Source organism: Kryptolebias marmoratus, linkage group LG18 (assembly GCF_001649575.2).
Source record: "Kryptolebias marmoratus isolate JLee-2015 linkage group LG18, ASM164957v2, whole genome shotgun sequence".
NCBI lineage: Eukaryota > Metazoa > Chordata > Actinopteri > Cyprinodontiformes > Rivulidae > Kryptolebias > Kryptolebias marmoratus.
Window position 1 is genome coordinate 12,621,713 of NC_051447.1, and position 19,820 is coordinate 12,641,532.

Sequence of the window (19,820 nt, forward strand, 5' to 3'; positions counted from 1 at the left end):
AAAAGTTGTAACTGAAATATTTACTTATGGCTTTAATCTTCGATATTTCCAACCAATATGTTTGTCTTCAATTAGAAAGGTGAATTGTTTTCTAAAGACAACATTTTATTTACGCTATAAAGCTCTGTGTAAAGCTCCCAATTACTGAGGATCTATTTTATTATTCCCTTGAAACACCTTGGGTCTTGGTCCAGGTTTTTTAAAGCTGTGTGCAATCTGCTGTGGTCTTTAATGACGGTTGCCTCATTGACTCACTGTGTGTCCACTCTCCTCTTCTCTTGTCCTCATAGGTTTCTATTGGAGTTCAATATCTGTAGCTTCTGGCACACTGAGCATTTTGCTGACGGTGAGCTCAAAGTGAACTAAAATTTGAAACTTGTTCTGTGTACCCATATCCTCTCTGTCCTTCTGTGTGTTATATACGTTTTCTGAGCTGCCAATGCCCTCCAAAGAGACTCAGACGGTTTTGTTTTTAAATCAACTCCTCATTAGCAATACTCATGTCATATATATTCCCATGTTTTTAGTACAAACTTGTGGGTTTTACATGGAAATTTAGGGTTAAAATGTATGTAAAACATCATTGCAAGTAAGTCCCATCATGAGCATTTCACACATTTCATCTTCATCATCACACTTTCCTGTTTAAATTGTGTCTGAGATTGATTTTCTGCCTCAGAGGCATTACAGAATCATAACTGTTGTCCTCTAATCTTTTCACCTTTCATCTGCCTCTGTGGGTTCATGAATTACACATTCACCCACCTCATAACTCCACCTGTCGATCACTGACTCCGTCATCTTTATCACCACCCCTCCACTCAGCCAAGCCATCCTCCAGTGGCTGTGAGTATCTGTCCTGCCGTGTCGTAGAGGAAGACGGGTGCTGTCTAGACCTTCCCTTTTGCAGCTTGGTGTTTCACGTATGGCGTGGTGTTTTTGAAATGTTTCAAGCAGAATTAAATTTAGTGTGTCAGATTATGTAAGCCTTTCAGTGCAGTGGGAGAGGACGCAGCTGCCAAATCCTTCAAAACAACACCCGAGCTTAGACTTTTATTGAAGCTAATGGAATTTTTAGGCAGTTACACACAAAAAAGGCATAATTCACAACCAGACGTGTAAAATTTAATAATCCATAATGGCCCTTATGTCTGGTTTAAATCATTTCATCCTGTACACAGATGCTGTGTTCAATTTTATTTGGAGCATGCTTCAAACTGAACAGCAATAAAGCACTTTTTTTATAATCCGTATTTCCGTCCTGGAGAATTGACCCTTTCTGTCTCTTTATTAGCCTACGTTCAAAAGAAAAAAGGGAACGCCTTGCAGCCGTGTGACACCGAGTACCCCAGCTTTGTTTACGAGCCTTCAGTGAAAGAGACCAACAGCATTATTAAGTGCGGACGATGCCAGAAGTAAGCACACCCTCTCGTATGCTTGTGTACACATGAATTGCAGCGCTGTCCTCTCGGAGGCCTAGATCGGTCGTATTAAATTGTCCTTCTAAAATCCATTTTCTACAGCTTCACTCTGCTCTGCTTTCGGACGGCATTGTCTGTTTATGCAAGAGTGTCAGGAAATAAGTAGAAAGGAACAAAATTAGATTGGGGTATGCAGAGTTATCCACAGGGCGAGGGGCATACGAAGAAAGAAGATGGAAAACAGTGGGAGGCAAAGGGGGGGGGGGATCTATATATATAGTCTGAGTGTGATCGCCCTCATGAGGACACAGGTGGAATAACACAACCCAGTTATTGTTACAATGTAATAGTTTTAGGGTTTTTAAGACAAATAAAGTTGTCCATATTAACATGACATAAAATGAATTGTTTTATTGTAATACTGAGGGTTTTTCTGTGTGGTTTTGGTTTGTAAGCTCATTTCAGACTTTGCATTTTTGTCAGGATGTTTGTAGTACAACAAATACCAGAGACCAACCTGCTGATGCTGGTGGTACAAGGAGACTGTGACTGCTCCAAACAGTTCCCTCCCATCACATTGGAGCCCATGGAGGTCAAGTATATCCTTTAATATTGTGTTTAGGAAGGAGTTTGATTTATGTCATTAAAAGGAAGGAAGCCACCATTTGGCACCGAATCCTCACTTTTTCACAATCTCCCATCCTGAGCAGCAGGATGGGAGATTGGGAGGTGTCTATTCTAGTTTATATCAAAATACACTGAATCTGAGGTGGTGGACAGCATCATTTGGCTGATTTCGGCAGGGAAAATGTAATTTACATTGTTTAATATCAATTTCTATCTAAAGATAATTGTAAATGTAATCTGAATACATTACAATTTCAGCATCATCACATACAAACTAAATAACCGGTTCTAAAATCAATCATTGTGGCCTTCTGCTACTGCGATGAAGACATTTTACCATTTGTTCACTTGAGTTGCTTTTTTAAATTATTTTATTATATTTATTATTTATTTTCAAATATACACAGCACATTTAATCCATACTTCTCTCTTTAATGTGTATTTTAATGAACAAAGCGACTGTGGTGTTTTTGGTAGAGAAAGCCCTTCTCTACTCCTGTTGTTTCTTCTTGACCCCTCTGTACATAACGCATCGGTGAAGTGTGACAGGATGAGGTTCCAGAAGATCCGGAGACGCCCTGAGTCCTGCCACTCTTATCACCCACAGGTCAGCGTCTCGTTCCTCCACTTCAGGTCGCAGAATATTCAAGCAAAAACACAAACAGAGGCATCTTATAATAATTAGCAAAGAGTCCGAGAAATATACTTCAAAACAAGTAACTTGAGATTGTGTTGGCACAGAGGGTAAGTTTTGTTCCTCAGCAGGAGCAAAAAAATATTCTGTTACCAACCACAAATTTGACAGATTAATTAAGGCTGCAGGATAAGAAATTGACTTATTCATTGTGTAAAGGTTGATTAAATATTTTGATATGACGATCAAAATTGTTTGTTTTTGTGTCCTTTAGGAGAATGCTGACGACTGTGGCGGGGCATCTTTCACACGTCTCTCCGCCTCTCTTTTACTCATCTGTGTCTCCTTTGCTGCATTGGCTTCCTGATGCTGGACACTTTAGCTGTTTCACCTTTTCACCTACAGAGGAGGTAAAAAAAAAGGACTTGTTTTTGTTTGCACGGCTTCACCTCAAGTGGATTTTTTTAAAACAGATTCTGCACATTCAGCTCCCGATGGCTACAAATCAAGCATCTGTTGATGGACCTTTGATTGAAATGATGAGCACAGTTTTGATCAACTCTTATGAATGAACTAAACTTGTAACTGCAGGCAAGAAAATGGAAGTGAGTGGGCCATTTTTGCCATGTTTTTTTATTTTACTATTTACTTTTGGAATGAAAACAGACTAAAAAAGATAAAGGCCATGCTGTGGATTAATAAAACAGAATCATGAAACAAAAAATACAATATAAAGTTCAAAGAAAGAATAAATATCCTCTTCCCCGCATTCATATTGCAAGCATGCAGTTTCAGTAAATTAATACATGCAATGCTTCATGATGTTTAATATTTTAACAGGACATTCTGCTTTTTATTATTAATTATCTTCTGAGATTAGAGCAGTACATGTAAGCAATTTTTTTTTTCCAGGATCTTTTTTGCACTAATACTTAGAACTGTGGGATTATGTTGGCTCAGTGCCTGGAAAGTAGTCAAACTTTGGCTACTATTGTGTATAAAGATGAAGATAACTTCTGTATCACAAGGATGATAAACTGATTTGAAGGTACAAAGAATGACTTGTCAGCATCTAGGTCTCCTTTTGATTTCTGCTGAGGTTAAATCCTAAAAACGTTGCAACCCCAATTTGGAAAAAGTTGGAACGTTGTGTAAAATGTAAACAACAACACAATGCAACGATATGCACATCTCATAAACCCAAAATTATTAGTAAAAAAATTCAAGAATAATGTTCCTTAATGAAAAATTGGGAAGACTTTGAATATCCCATCATCTGCAGTTCATAATATCATCAAAAGATCTGAAGAATCTGGAGAAATCTCTGAGCTCAAAGGAAAAAAGGCTGAAAGTCAATCCTGGATGATCATGATCTTGGGGCCTTCAGAGTCCACTGCATTAAAACCAGGTCTGGTTCTGTTCTGGACATCACTGCATGGACTCAGGGACACTTCCACAGATCATTGTCTGTAAACACAGTTCACTGTGACATCCACACATGCTGCTTAAAGCTCTATCAGGCAAAGAAGAAGTCAACACCGCCACCTTCTCTGGACCAAAGCTGATTTTAAAATGAATTGAGGCAAATTGGAAAACTGTTTTGTTGTCAGACGAATCAAAATTTGAAATTGGTTTCGAAAATCATTGACTCCACATCCTCGGTATGAAATAGGAAACGGACTAGTTATCTGGACATTTGAAAAGGCAGCATGAATGCAGAAAAGTGAAAACAGGTTTTAGAACAACATCTGCTCCCATCCAGACAATGTGTTTTTCATGGAAGGTCTTGGATATTTCAGTAAGACATTGTTAAACCTGATACTGCATCCGTTACAACAACATGGCTTCATAGAAGAGTCCAGGAGCTGAACTGACCTGCCTGCAGTCAAGACCTCTCACCAATAGAAAACATTTGGCGCAGCATAAAATCAAAATATTCCATCATAGAAGACCCAGGACTGTCAAACTGCTAGAATCCTCCATCAGACAAGAATGGGACAACATTTCCCTCCAAAACCTCCAGCTGTTGCTCTCCTCAGTTTCTAACCCTGGTCCTCCAGCGCCACTATCCTGCCTGTTTTACTTGTTTCCCTGCTCCAACACACCAGATTCAATGGGTAAATTACCTCTTCATGTTTCCGCAGAAGCCTGTTAATCACCCATTGTTTTAAATCAGGTGTGTTGAAGCAGAGGAACAGGTAAAACATGCAGGATTGTGGCCCTCGAGAACCAGGGTTGACCACTCCTGTCCCAGATGTTTACAGACTGGTGTTAAAAGAAGAGGGGATGCTTCACAGGGGGAAACACAGACCTGTCATAATTTTTTTTTTTTTAGATGTGTTGCTGCCATCAAAATCAAAATTATGTAATTTTTGAAAAAGTAAAATTTCTTAGTTTGGGTTTGAGATATGCAGATCCTTGCATTCTTTTTTTTATTTACATTTACACAATGTCCCAACTTGTTCAGTACTTTTTTTTTTTTACATGTTTGCCTTTTTCTTCTTGATAATTTGTCTTTCTGTGTGTTTATACACCATGTATGTACCTTTGTCTAGTGACGTGGACATGTGAAAACCACATGTGCTGTAGGTTGTCCCGAGGCACGAGTCAGCAGAAGTACATGCAAAGGGGTGAACTTTGTTGGGTAAAAGATTGTCTTTAACCAAACTCCATGTATAAATAATTTGCCACAGACTGTAATTTTAACTTCCTTTTTCTGCTTTGATTACTCCTATCTTTTTTCTAAAATAATCTAAATTTGTAATGCCACATTTAAAATGAAATGCATTTGTTTATTTTGAAAAATGGGAAAATACTTGCGATATGTTTTAGTTTAGTCAAATGTAAATCAAGCTGCTTAAAATATTTTTGTACACATTTTTTGTGTTTTGTATTTTTAACACGTTTTAGCTTGTGAGCATCTGTGTAGGTTTTTATATATTTTACCTACTTTAAAAAGCATGTGTTTGAGTTTAGCCGATTGATGACTTTACTCACATACTGTTCTTACGTTAAGTGTGCATCATGACGACATATTCTGGTGTGATGAAATTATCCAGCTAATTGTATTCATCTCTTTTGTTCATGTTTCCAGTTTCCATTACTGTTGGTATTGTTAACCACGCTGACTAAAGTCATGATTTGTACAGAATCATGTAAATGAAATACATGTTTTTACTCATTTTGCTTTTGTTTATTTAGCCTATCTGTGATAAGTGTCAATGCAAACAAAATACATTATAATACAACTTCAAATACTAAATCTGTCAGGAAATTCATCTTATAGAAATGCACCACACAATACCATTAATAAAAGTAAGAAATTTCAATCATGGCTTCCCTTAGGTAGTTTGATAAATCACTCTTATAATTAATCTTATGATATCAGCATATTTTTTAGCTTTTGTCCAACTTTATAATCAAATTTACTCTCCTAAGTTTCTTTCTTATTTGATCTTTTTTAATTAAAAACATTTTGAATATAAATTGTATTAAATATATGCATGTACTAACAGATTTTTTAAAAATAGTCTTAAATAAAATTTATGAGGCATAGATGCAAAAAAAAGGCTTTAGTAAAACACTTAAATATTGAAATGAGAAAATGTTGATTAAAGTGTCTGCATTTTTTTAAATTAAATATTCAGAAATTTTAAAAGAGCATGAATAAATGACTTATTTTTAGTCATCCAGTATAGTTTATAAACTATAACTTGCATTCTCAGTTTTAAAGCACTGATTTAAGTCTTTTTTTATTGTTGAATTTAACACTTTTAATCACTTTGATATGAAAAGAATTATCTTGTAATTTTTTCAACTGAAAAAAAAATTACTTAAAAAATATTATGAATTTAGAAATGTATGGTCATTCATAGTTACACAGGTGAAAATGCCATGTGTGCATCCCATATCGGCATTCATGTTTCATTATATTAATATAATTCAACATTGAGAGCGCGACTATGATAACAACTGTGTTTTTACTCGTTTATTTAATTGTATGTATTTATTTTACTCAAGCGAGAGTAATAGAAACCTGTTTTGTATAAAAAGCAAGCAGCAGGGGGCGCTTGTGCTTCGTGTTCTTCAGACGTGGTGTTGTGATATGGGGCGTCCAGCAGGCGGCGCCCGTTTTACGCGCCGTCGCTCATTGTTTGCGGGTCGCTGCTGCTGCTTCTGCACCGCCGGGTGGACGGAGCGGCGGAGCAGAGGAAAATGGCGGACGGTGTGGATCATATCGATATCTACGCCGACGTGGAAGAGGAATTCAGCCAGGTACGTACCCTTAATTGGCTCCACTTAGTTCAGCAGTGCCGTGGTTTTATTACATGTTAATAATTTCCTTGTGCTGTTATAATCAAATAAAGGCGTGTTTTTGGTGGCGGTACGAGCCTCCGTCGTACAGGCCTCATCGTGTTGCAAACCTGCAGCTCGGCATTCGCAGATCAGTGTTGCATTTGAGATGAAAAGACGCTGACCAGGGAGGGCTGGACCGGTAGTTCTGTACGACGGGCGCACATTTCTTTGTGTGCTTTATTTCTTTAAGTAAATAACATTATCTGCCGCTTTTGTCGAGCAGCGCACTTTCAGGCCTCAGCGTGGCTTCCAGTGGCGGGCGACCGAAGCAAACAAACGCAGTTTTCACCGCTAGCCGCTGTTAGCTAACCTGCCTGTTTTGTCCACACGTAAACTTCACAATAAACTGAACCTTTCTGAAATGTTCTCACATTATATTATTGCAAACTTTATTTGAAAATCAGAAATGCGTTATATGTTGCATTTATTTAAAAATACTGTGCTTCTGGGAATAGTTAGTGTCAGTGTGATGTTTTGCTCACACACTTGTTTATCCCTGTGTGTGGTGAGGCTAATATTAGCCTTAACAACGCCCTAAATCAATGACTTATTTAGACCAACTTTTCTTTTACCAGTGTAAAAACTAGCTTTTAAATCGTGGATTATTGAAGTTTACATAAACGAGGTCGCACACCCCCATTGGTCTTTAAAAAGCTGTTTCAGTCTCCTAATAAACCCAGTATTTTGTCATAGGTTACAAATTATTGCACAAGGATGTAGTATGGCATTAAAATATTGGTGAATATTTCTAAATTTATTATTGACATATTTTTCACCATTGTAGTTCAGATTAGGTGAGTGGCAGCTGTGTTTTTAGCTTAAAAAAACTAAATTATAACAAGAGATAGTTTATAAGGATTCAGGGGTCTTGTGAGGATGTGACACCCTTACCAGATGGGTGTAAAGTCACAAACCAAACATTGGATATAGGGGGTCTTTTTTTGCTATTTCTGTTTCTGTACAGGAGCTACTACAGTTTATTTAATAACCTGTTACTCAAAGATTTTTATGTGCAAATAAAATATGTGGTCCACACCTGTCCAGCATATTGTAGGTTTAACTTTACTGCATTTTAAATATACGTGTTGAAGTGAATGCGGTTTTTGCTGGGACATGAATGTCTTGTCAACTAATTAAATTTGTAATCTAGCACAATTGCTGTCTAGGTAGGAATTTAGTTATGAAGCTGTTGACTATACTTTTGTTTTGCTTTTTTTGGGGGGGGGGTTCCTCAAAAAAAAATATGTGTGTGACTCTAATGACTCCTGTCATATTACCACAGGAGCCAGAGTACCCAGCTCACGAGCAGATCGACTTGTACGATGATGTGATATCCCCATCAGCCAATAATGGAGACGCTCCAGAAGACCGTGATTACCTGGATGCCCTGCCTGCCCCAGGCGGCTCAGAGGGAGGGAAGAGTGCCCCACCCAACGTGGTCTACACCTACACAGGCAAAAGGATCGCCCTGTACATCGGAAACCTCACATGGGTAGGTGCCAGCCATCCAGGACAACCTAAGAGCTTACACAAAGACAACTGGACTTGTTTAGAGACGTCTCACCTCTCATCCGGAGACATCTTCAAGATTAAAGAAGTTAAGCTGCCTTTGTATAATCTTTTAGGATCACAGATAGAAACTCCTTTAAATTAATCTTTAACAGCTTAGAGAAGTGGCTGCTGATAGACTGATAGTAGTGCCTTGTCTTTTACAGTGGACAACAGATGAGGACCTGACAGAAGCCATCCGTTCGATAGGCATCTCAGATGTGCTGGAGATAAAGTTCTTTGAAAACAGGGCCAATGGCCAGTCAAAAGGGTGAGGTCTTTGTTTTCTGTGTGCCATACAATTAGGTAGAGATTTACCTATTGCATATTAAGCTGCTGTTGTCAAATATAGTCATTCAAATAAACAAATGTAATGCATTCACAAACTGGAGTTGTCAAGTTGTCGTGCTGAGATTATTATTGATATTTATTTGGTTAAATGTAACTGTGTACGTCCTCTGCTTGTGTTCTCCAGGTTTGCTCTTGTGTGCGTTGGGTCAGAATCATCATCCAGGAAGCTAATGGAGCTGTTGTCTAAGAGGGAGCTCCACGGACAGAATCCCATTGTTACACCATGCAATAAACAGTCCCTCAGCCAGTTTGAGATGCAATCACGTAAAAGTAAGAGGGACAAGTGCACTCTTGTCTCTTTTTTTTTTTTAAGATTATTTCAATTCTTTTCCAGTCAGTATTAAGTGATCATGCTGCTGTTGAATATGCACACAATTTAAATGTATGTTTTTGTTGTTTTTTTTACAGGTACCCAGTCAGGCCAGATGTCTGGGGAAGGTAAGGCTGGTCCTCCCGGATCAGGCTCCCGTGGCGGATTCCCCATGGGCAGCCGGGGCAAAGGAAGGTTTCCTGGACCACCTGGTCCCGGAGGGGACCGCTTCCCTGGTCCTGTGGGGCCTGGAGGACCACCACCACACTTCCCGGGTTAGTTTGGTAGCAGGTTTTGTACTGGTTGGTAGTGGGGATACTGTCAGTAATGGATAATAAAATTAAAAGTTACTAAACATACAGTGGTTTAGTCTACATCACATCCAAAATAAAATGTGAATGTAGGCCCACCCGTTGAATTTATTTTAACTGTTCCAGCTTGAGTTTACCCTGAAACTTCAACGTTACACATTTGGACCTTGATACTGACATTGCAACATAATCTAAGTTAGACATTAAAATGCTTTATAGTTGACTTAAGTCAAGAGTGATTAAAATAAGTAGTTTGACCTTTTTGGATGTATGATGGCCTTGGTAGACCAGACAGGCTGAGGTTCTGATAGATAATAGTTGTTTATAACGGTGTCATTATTCAGCCCTGAAAAATGATCTAATCCAAGCAATTTGACAGGATCTGCATTAGAAGCATTGGGAATATGAACACATTATTCCCACTTCAAGTACATTAACTTCTAAACTGTGACATTTATAGTTTGTTTTTATTTCCCTGACGTTATGACTGTCCTTTGAATGGTTTAACCCTCCTGAAGGCCACGGGAGGGTTAAAAAATGTGTTAAATGAGTCTTAAAAGGTTCAGCCTAAAAGGCAGTAAGCATGGATTTCAGTACTACTCACACCTGCATGGAACCACAGCCGCACTTATAGAGTTTTAGGTTAGTTTTTAAAATCTGTCTTGGCAGGCCTTTGTTTTTGCATGTTCTCTTTTTCATTTAGATTGGTTTTTGTCTCTTCCATTTCACTTTTACTCGAACAAATAAATCTTCCCTGGCTGCAGTGTTTTGCTTGCCGACAGCTTTCAGCACATTTCCTCGGACAAGCTGTTTGCTTACAGCTTAATTTGGCAAGCCATCGACTTTATACTCTCTTTACGTCTTGGATTAGCTACCTAACGCAGGCAGTAGGAGAGAATTGAGTTACCGGCCTTTCTTCTTTCCAGGTTTTGTTTATTGCCCTCAATTTTGTCTTTTTTTCCACATTTATTCTTTTGCTTAGTAGCTGTTGCCCTGCCCCACTGGGCTACGTTAGGTTTTCAGTTGGAAGTCAGACGTTTCTGAAGGGAAGAGTTGTGATTGGTTTGCCTTTTTTTTTTTCCCCTCGTTAGGCTCTGGGATGAGACCAGATCTGGTTGGGCACCAAGATGGCCCTCTGATGGAAATGAGTTTCAATCCCTTCCCAGGGGGCAGGGACGGGAGCTGGCATAGCAGAGGTGACACACCTCGATTGATCTGATTGATTTGACAGATTGTGTTTTTGTTTCTTGTTATTTTTTTATTTTTATTTTTTCCTCTCAAGCTGCAGATGTTTATTGGAAGTGGATCTGTGTCTCAATAAATGTTAGGTTTGCTCTTAGTTTACCTGCTGCATTGTTAACAGACATGTTATTTGTTAAATATTGTGTGGAGTTAATTCAAACATTTTAGGAAAGTACATCATTTAAAGAAGTATTTTCTTAACATCTTTAGTGCAGTTTCTTAAGAGACCTATAATAGGTGTTTGCCTAACAATGGACGTTGGATTGCATTGTTATTAAATAGTTTAGACCTGTGATCTAATCTGTTTGCCTCCACCTTTTTTCAATTTTAGATTCACCTTCAGGGCTCCTTGCACTGTAAGGCAGTGTGCCCTTTTCAAGGTTTTGAGAAATATTATAGCTTTATCATGTACTAAAAAAACTTCAAACACTTGGGTAGCAAAATCTTTTAACAAAATTAACAATTGTGTCCTCTAGATGTATTTCCTCGTGTGATTTGTTCTGTGATTTTTATTTTCTCCATTACCTGCTTTCATCTGTTTCATGTGTCCTCCTTTGGGTTCTCACAATCAGCGTTCTAATGTACCTGTTTAAAAGATGCACAGAAAACATAGGGACGTTGTCAGAGCTTCACCCCCAAATTGGTCATGGCAGGATGTCTTTAACATTGTATTAAAATTTCCAGATTTTGTTTTCATGTAGGAGAAGACTTCAGGATTTAGTAGCATGCTTGTTTCTGTATTTTAAGATCCATTTAACCTGTTTGCGTCATGTTTTGTTTTGCTTCCTGCTTTTGTTTTGCTTAGGTGGGATTCAGGGTCCTCCTCGCCCTCCTCCAGGTCCACCTGGCCCCCCTGGCCCTCCAGGACCTCCACCTCCCGGTCAGGGCCTACCACCTCCTCTACCAGGTCCTCCAAACCGTGGCGACAGACCCCCTCCCCCTGTTCTCTTCCCCGGTCAGTTTGGCCAGCCTCCGCTGGGTCCTCTTCCTCCAGGCCCACCTCCTCCAGGTTACGGCCCCCCTCCAGGTCCCCCACCCCCTCAACAAGGCCCGCCTCCTCCAAGCCCCTTTCCTCCACGTCCCCCGGGCCCTATTGGACCCCCACTGGCTTTGGCTCCACCACCACATTTGCAAGGCCCTCCTCCTGGTGGCCCACCGCCTGCGCCTCATGTGAACCCCGCTTTCTTCCCCCCACCTGGCAACAACATTCCCCCCAATGACGGACGAGGCCCCCCGGGGCCAAACGACCCGTATGGACGACCGCCACCATATGACAGGGACTACGGTCCCGGAGGCCGGTAAGTGGTTAAAGTGGAAAAGAACCGAACCTGTTGTGTCGAGATCGCTTGAACTTGTAGCTCAATTATTTGTAAAAGCCATACTTAGTTTGGGTTTGTTAAATAGATGATTGGTTTTTATGTTGTTGACTTTATAGAGAGATGGAGTCGTCGCGGACCCCACTGAGCGAGGCGGAGTTTGAGGAGATTATGAACAGGAACAGAGCCATCTCCTCCAGCGCCATTTCTCGGGCTGTGTCTGATGCCAGTGCAGGTAACACACATATCACCAGTAAGACACAAAATCCCACATCTGCTCTTCAGCCTAAAACTGAGATAAACAATCTACTCAACAAATAACGGTAACGTTGCAAGAAAATTTTGAGTTTTTTTTTTAATACAATCTTATCTTTTCCTTATTTAGCTGAATATGGCAGTGCTATAGAGACTTTGGTGACAGCCATCAGCCTGATTAAGCAGTCCAAAGTGTCAGCAGATGACCGCTGTAAAGTCCTCATCAGTTCCCTTCAGGATTGTCTCCATGGTATTGAGTCAAAGAGCTATGGCTCTGGGTCAAGGTACGACCTATAAGGTTCTTAAGTTATTTACTGCTTGAATTAAAAAGAAATGTAAGATTTGAATCAGTCTTAAAAAAATGTCGTAAAACTTAAAAAAATTTAAAAAGACAGGCTTTTAAGGGTTTTCTTTTTTGGCCAGAAGAGAGCGCTCCAGAGAACGCGATCACAGCCGCTCGCGGGAGAAGAGCCGGCGACACAAGTCCCGCAGTCGTGACAGACACGAGGATTATTACAGAGAGCGCAGTCGGGAGCGCGACCGCCACCGCGAGAGGGACCGGGACCGAGACCGCGAAAGGGAGAGGGAGAGGGAGTACCGTCACCGCTAGCTGAGAAAGGAGGTGGGTACGACTTAGTGTTTTCTGTACAATCTGGACTGAAGGCAGCTGGTTTTAAACAGCCTGCTGTGATAAATTGGCAAAGATGAAAACGCAAACAAGGTTTTTAGTCTTTTCTGGTTGCTCACTAACTCTGATTTTATTTGTTGCCTAATTCTTCTGTAAATTTGACAACCCGAAAACTGAATCCTACATGTATCCATCACATTTCTCACCTTCTTTAAAGTAGATAAAGTCATTGCAATAAGTAATATCAGAAAAACAAAGAGGTAAGTGAGCAGAGAAAAGACTTTAACTCAGTCCTACAATTTCAAGGTGGTTAACAGAAAAGGTAAGTCTACTTTCCTACATATTACACAAAGAGTCAACACATATTTTAGCATAACTTGTCTTCAAAATGTCCATAATAACTGATAATGTATTATCTGCTGCTTGACGAAAAGAGACGTTGTAAAATTCAGAAAACATTGACTTGAACTTTACTGTTTGGATGTATTTGTCACCTTTAGTCTGCAGGCTTCAGAGGCTGGTAAATAGTAAAGTTCACTGACTGCTTTTTGGAGTCTGCCAACTTTTAATTCTAAATTTGTTCGTAGTAATAAATAACAGCACTGATATTTGTACACTGTTGTCTGTGCTACTTCTGCTAAAACATTGTTTTCTTATGACATAATTAGGATTTTATTAAATGTAAAGTGTCAGAATTTTGCTTTACCAGCTAATGTGGCCTCTAGATCAAATGTTATAAATCTGAAAACTTATTGATAAATTGCTATTTTATTAGATGTGATATTAAAGTTTACTCTTGACTGTTGGTTTTTGCTGTCAACATCGGGAATTTGATAAGAGATCTAACATTTTTACTCGGGTCGCATTTTGTTTTTAGGATACAAATAAAGAGACAGTTCTCAGCTTGTTGCTAGAAAGAATCAGTTTAGTAATGCTGCAAACATGTTACGGTTGTAAAGAAGTAACCACGTATGAAAATGTTATAAAAGTAGTAAGAAGTGGCAAACATTTCACATAATTAGCTTGCAAATGTGTAATTATATATATATTTGCATGCAGGTCATGTTACTGGACTTTTTACATGTCAGATTGAATGTTTTGATCTTGTAACCATGCCGTCTCTTAATTAGTTGCACCTCATTGTAAAACATTAAGGTTAAGTGAAAAATATGACCAAAAAATGATGCTTTTATCCTGTTTGATATATTAATTTGCTGGTGTGTTGAACAAATTTTGGTGCTGCCTTTAGTGCTTACAGTGTAACATCCAAGAGTTAAGAAAGGTCAAAGGTTAAGGGGGGGGGGTGTTACAGCTTTAGATATTTAAAGCTCTTTTTTATTCGTGATTTTTTTTACATTAAATTCCTAGTTCAAGAAAGTAAAGATTTTATGAATTTTTTGTAAACATTTTGTTGTTTATGCCACCTTTTTATGACCTAAAAGTTGTCAAGAGATTATGCCAAGTGCTGTAGATTGCGTGTCAGTGTTGAGTGTTTTGCAGGCTGTTGTGATGTTATGTCACAGTTGACCAAGGGATGAAATGGTTGCTGTTTTATGAGGGTGCCACGGGAAGGTTTTACCATTTCAAATAAAATACTGGGTTCAGTTACAGTTCTAAAAAGTCTGATGTGCTTAACAAAATATTACAAATACATAGAAAAGGTTTTTCTCAACTGCCTCAATTACATCAGAAATAAATGCTCTCATAGCATTTGACAATCATTAAATTATTTACAGCACCCTCTCAGTCGTTAGAAACACAACCTTTTTCCATTGTCATATTTGTTCATTTAACAAAAAGCTAGTTGTCACATTTAGTCTATTGTAACCTGTTATAATTTATTTGATACTCAGCTGTTGTTGAACAACTAGAAACATCAACTCAGTCTCCAGTTCTTGTACATTTTTTTCAATCTAAGAAGTTCTTTGTTAATTCTTCAAACGCTAAAGACAGACTGAATGCAGTGAAGTAAATAGAAACTATTATTCCAAACCCTCCTGTTGCCCTTGGGTCAGAATGACCCCTGAGGCCTCCGTTTTAGAACTGGGGCCCTTGTGTGCGATAGATTTTCACACCATTTCATCCCCAGGTGAAACTGCAGACAGATCCATCTAATGCTCCCTGTCACCAGCATGTACAAAACACCACTTAGTCCGTGTGTTGCTTTTTTCCAACATTGCTTGTGATATTGATGTTGAGGCTACTTTTCTGGATCCTGCTGCTGCATTTCTGGTGTAATCAGGGTTTTAAAAAGCATTGTGTAATCTTTGTAGGGAACATGATGTCTTTAGTTGCATCACTTGCTGGATTAAGAACTTGTGTATATTTTTGAAGCTGCATTTGAACTGGTGTTTGTATTGTGCTGATGTTTTTTAGTGTCTAAAGCTGAGACAGCTGTGTGAATGTCTGTAAAGCAAAGTCCTTTTAGATCACATGAAACCTTCAGCATCTCTGTGCAGTTGTGCCCATCCCCAAATAATATTTGACAGGATTTTAATTGAGCTTCCATCTACGAAACTCCTTTTTTATTATTTGCACTTACATGAGGAATTATTCTTTGACACACAAGTAATATTTTCACTTTCTCTATATATGTTTTTCTTGTTTTTTTGCATACTGTAAAATATTTACTGGGGTGGGTTAACTTCTGGAGATGCTGAACTCTGAAATCAGGCAAAACCCAAAGCAATGTAACTTGGTAACAACTTTGTTATTGTGCCATGTGATTTAGCGGAGAGTTGTGCTGATCTTTAGCTTTCAGTGAGTCCAAGTCAGCTTTGTTCCAAGCAACAATCCTTCAATTATATATTTATTCCTGCAGAGGAAGACTTTATGTCCATTGGGGTCCTCTTAAAAGCAGCCTTTTTTTCCCAAAACATTTTTGTTTTTTGTTTGTTTTTGACAAATCATTTGTACAAGTGGCAACAAAGCAGGCAAAAAATCGGACTCACCACAGTCTATTAAAAAGTTTATATTGATAATCTTAGACAAGAGGTCCAATGGGCACACGGTCTAATAACATTTGGGTATATGTGAGCAACAGAATACCTTTTAATTAAATTTTAGGAACAATGTTTTTGCAGCATAAATGAATTGAGTGGAAATGGGCAAAACGTCATGTCCAAATATGTCCATTTTCCACTGGTCCATGATTTTGCATTTAATATGCCAGCTTGTTTCTGGAACACTGTTCAGTGCCAGTCAATTTATATATATATTTGCAGTTATTCCTGTTGTAGCCATTTGTTGTGTCCAAGTATGCTTGACATTGTTTTATGTGTTTAAATCATTATGCAGACGTTCAATGTTTGTAAAAAAAAAAAGCTAAAATTATTACAATGCTGTCTTTAGATTGTTTGCTGGTGTATTCAGGGAATTATGTCTCCAGTGTCCCTTTGAAATCTTTGATGCCAAACCAGAGTTGAATAGTTTCAGCTTCAGATTGGGAACAGTAATCTATTTCTGGTTTAAAAATAAATCAAATAAGCTTGAAAGAACTTAATAGCACACAAAAAATGCCTTGGATATTTTACGTTTAACTCTGCACTTTGTTGTAAAAATCTGTCACACAATGACCAGTCCTGTGGGTTTTTCCAAGTGTCTTTGAACACAACTTTGGTTTTATGTAATGTGTAGCACTGCCATCATCCTAAAGGTACCATCTCACTGGGCTGCGGCTGTCACGAACTGGCTGGCAACTCAAAAGTGCGAGAAAATAAGTGAATTTTTCCATTGCAGCCTCACTGAAATCTGAGCGTTTGCCTGTTTTTGTGCAAAATTGTATTCTAGTCCGTGCAGAATATTTTATTGCCTTGCCCTGCTGAGTACCCACCTCACCAGCTGTCCTTATATTCTACTGAAGTACACTTGTAAATTGAAGATGAGCAGATTTGGATGTGTTTTTTAAATAATAATAATTATTATTATAAGTGTTGTTACACCTGGATGTTTGGGGCTGCAGCCTCAGAGATTTTCTGTCATATGAAGGAAAGCTCACCTTCAGGTGTCAAAATCCACTTCTAGAATTCACTGAAACTAAAGTGAGAAGGGTTTGAAACGTCTGCGACAACTCTATTTTAAGAGAAAATTTGACGTGCAAATTTGTTTTCACGTGTTCATAATCCAAGCGACGGCTCTGCGAGCTTCCATGACTCACACAGGGAAATCGAGAACTCAAGAACGTTTGGAGACATTTTGGAGAGACTCGTGGATGCTGTTCACAAACAGCTGCAGCCCAGTGAGACCCTACCTTAAGGCTGAATGCTGTTTCCTGGTGTTAGCCAATAAAATGAGTAGTGATTTAAATCTTCCACTACAAAATGGGGCGATCCTTCAAGAAGCTGACTTGTGTTTAAATAAGAGTGGGGTATTTCTTTAATAGATCCAGGGGTCTGACCTTCTGTGAGATTTAAGGTTTAACATTGAAACTGTTCTGTTGTGTCCCACTTTATATCCTTTTCACACCCCTGTTTAATATATTAGTTCTGGCCAATTTATGGAGTGTTTTATACTGAATAATTATTTAAAGAGATTAAATTCCTCATAAACTGCTTGACCCTGGTTTGGCTCTGGCTCATTCAGTCCCTAATGGCTTCATTTGCTACACATTTAATTCAGCTTTTATAATAAAGCCTAATTTGTCAAACATTAGTCCTAATTCTGATAGGGTGGAGAAGGAGTCCTGTTGACGACAGAGTCATGTAAAATGTGGTGAAAATGAGCTAAGCTGTCTACCATGTTAAATGGCTGTTAGTGTTTTCTATTGCAAAAAAACGGGTTTTAGTACGAAATTGAATCATTGAACCATGTAAAGTTTGTACTCTTGTCTTTGAATGTAAATATTAGCATCTGTGTGTCCTGTAAAACAAACCCTTTTACCCAGGAATCTGACATTTAAAGTAGGCAAACTTGAAATGGCAGTATTACTTTGGTGCTTTAAATGTGTTAACAGACTCTGATCTGTGAGCATTGACTGACTGTATTTCTGCTACAGTGAATAAAGTATGAGGCAGCTCCTCCAGTTATTCGTATCTTACTTGCTGCACTTTATTAGGTGTGAGCATAAAATATCCCATCTTCTTGGCGTGTACTGTGTTTGCAGTGACAGAACGTTTTGTTGTTGTTTGTAAGGAAAAGAACATTGAATTTCCAGTTCTCTTGGTTGCTGTGACTGAGTCCAATAAGTGCCTTGATCTGTGGCTGTTTTTGTCCCTTTTTTGTATTCCAAGTAATTGTTGCATCTATAACTAGCCCCTTTAGTTACCATTTTCTGTTTTTCTGTAATAAACCTTGCATGCTCTGAAGGTGCCGACAAACGAAACCCAATTTGCCATTGATTGTGATTGTGGATGAATTTTGAAAAAAGTACTTAGACAAGATGGGTTTTTTTTGCCCTAAATGTAAAAGCCCTCGAGCCAGTAAAACCTAAGATTTTTTTTTTTAAATTTATGCTTTGTTGGTAATGTCTTTGTTCCACAGATACCTTTCCTTTACTTGCGAGTTGACAGTATTTTGCAAGCCGTAAAGAGCAGAACTTGAAGTCTTTTTTACAAAATAATAAACATTACTGTCTCCGATTTTTTAAAAACTCCATGTAACACATTGAAATTTTGTATGTCACAGTCCCAAATGTAACTCAAGTTGTTAGGAGAATTACGTGTGTCGTAAATTAATAACTTTCGTCTCATGCTTGTAGTTTAAATGTGTTTTAGTGACCAAAGTGAATTCTGAGGCTGACTCGTTTGACACTATTTTCTCATGTGGGTTCATGTTGATACATTTCTCATTAGCTTCCTGGTTCAATTCGATAGAAATCTGCATGATCAATGTTTGTGTCTGTGCTAGGGTTGGGTGTAATTCACAATCAACTGAGTGGTTAAAAAAAAAAGCCATTTCCTGAATAAGAATTTTAGTGTTTATTTGACTAATTTTCTGTTAGAAGTAGTCATCTTGAGACGCTCTAAAGAGGTTTGTGTACCCATCCAAAGCCCCGTTTCATGACTCAGTGGTGGTAAATTGGACCCAGCCTTGGTGACCAACATGTCTAGCCTAGTAGAGGTTTTGATGGTGAAGTTGGGGGGTGAGAGAGTGTTCACTTTTGGGCTGGCTCGAAACCAAACTGCACCCTTCGTTTTGACACCTTTCAGCTCACGGGGATCAAGGATGGAAGGAAGGACATGGAGGAGCGCTCTCAGTGCACCATCCCCCCACCACCACCACCACCAACCGCTTCACCCTGCATGACCGGACAGGAGTAACAGCCACCATCTCCACTCCCTTCCATTTCTCCTCTCCTCTCCTTCTCCACCCATCCTTCTGTCTGTTGTCTGCCTGACTAAGAGCAGTGGATGGAGGAGCTTCACGTGTGCAAAGGCTTTGTTGTCCAAACATCTCTACTCATGGTAACTAAATTTGAAAGAAAAGAAACTTTTTTCCAAGCAGCTCTTTTACTTTTGTTTTATTTAACAGAAAATAGTACGTGTGATTCTTTTCTTTTCTTTCTTTTTTTTTTTTTGCGCAAAGAACCAATAACATGCCCATGTGATCCTCTGATAGAAGACACAAACGTTACTTTTTATTTTTCTTTGGCTTGTACTGTGTAAATTGAGTTTAGAGAAGTTTTTATAGGGAATGTGTTTGATGTTTTCTTCCCTCCTCTCCCTCTCATTCTCATTTATTCTTTCTGGTTAGTATGTTTGTAAATGTGTCTGCTTTTTTGATTAAAAACTAGATGGTGTTGTAATAAAAATATTTACTGAGGTACACTCATCTGGTGAATTGCTCGAGTTTGGTTCATTTATATTAAATGTATTTTTCTGGGA

The 19,820-nt window shown here is 38.7% G+C and overlaps 2 protein-coding genes across 6 annotated transcripts in view; both read left to right on the forward strand.

The window, feature by feature from the left end:
- The window catches only part of cacna2d4a (calcium channel, voltage-dependent, alpha 2/delta subunit 4a), an 84,525-nt gene extending 80,363 nt beyond the window's left edge, over positions 1–4,162 (forward strand). For 2 of the 3 annotated variants that reach the window (XM_017414789.3, XM_037981246.1), the window contains exons 35-37: positions 291–346; positions 1,295–1,415; positions 1,905–2,505. In XM_017414789.3, coding sequence (XP_017270278.1) covers positions 291–346; positions 1,295–1,415; positions 1,905–2,031 — 304 coding nt within the window. In that variant the 3' untranslated portion in view covers positions 2,032–2,505. Of the gene's footprint in view, positions 1–290; positions 347–825; positions 847–1,294; positions 1,416–1,904; positions 2,506–2,572; positions 2,656–2,956 lie in introns of those variants that run through there. The other variant, XM_017414791.3, reaches the window with a different exon arrangement.
- A 2,669-nt stretch (positions 4,163–6,831) lies between these two features.
- On the forward strand, positions 6,832–19,820 carry cpsf6 (cleavage and polyadenylation specific factor 6). 3 transcript variants are annotated; one of them, XM_017414792.3, is made up of 11 exons: positions 6,832–6,957; positions 8,321–8,530; positions 8,754–8,857; positions 9,062–9,207; positions 9,346–9,522; positions 10,650–10,754; positions 11,606–12,098; positions 12,236–12,351; positions 12,502–12,655; positions 12,795–12,993; positions 19,146–19,820. In XM_017414792.3, exons 1-10 carry the CDS (start codon positions 6,898–6,900, stop codon positions 12,979–12,981), a joined length of 1,752 nt encoding a protein of 583 aa, XP_017270281.1. In that variant the 5' UTR covers positions 6,832–6,897; the 3' UTR covers positions 12,982–12,993; positions 19,146–19,820. The 3 variants fall into 3 exon arrangements, with proteins under 3 accessions (XP_017270281.1, XP_017270282.1, XP_017270283.1); XM_017414793.3 differs by having other exon boundaries at positions 12,798–12,993; XM_017414794.3 differs by lacking the exon at positions 10,650–10,754.

Bases quoted from the DNA above. Each gene is read 5' to 3' on its own strand.
- cpsf6 (XM_017414792.3), top strand. From the start codon at position 6,898: ATGGCGGACGGTGTGGATCATATCGATATCTACGCCGACGTGGAAGAG. The intron at 9,523-10,649 runs GTTAGTTTGGTA...TCCCCTCGTTAG, and splicing joins ACCACCACCACACTTCCCGG to GCTCTGGGATGAGACCAGAT. The intron at 12,656-12,794 runs GTACGACCTATA...TTTTTTGGCCAG, and splicing joins AGCTATGGCTCTGGGTCAAG to AAGAGAGCGCTCCAGAGAAC.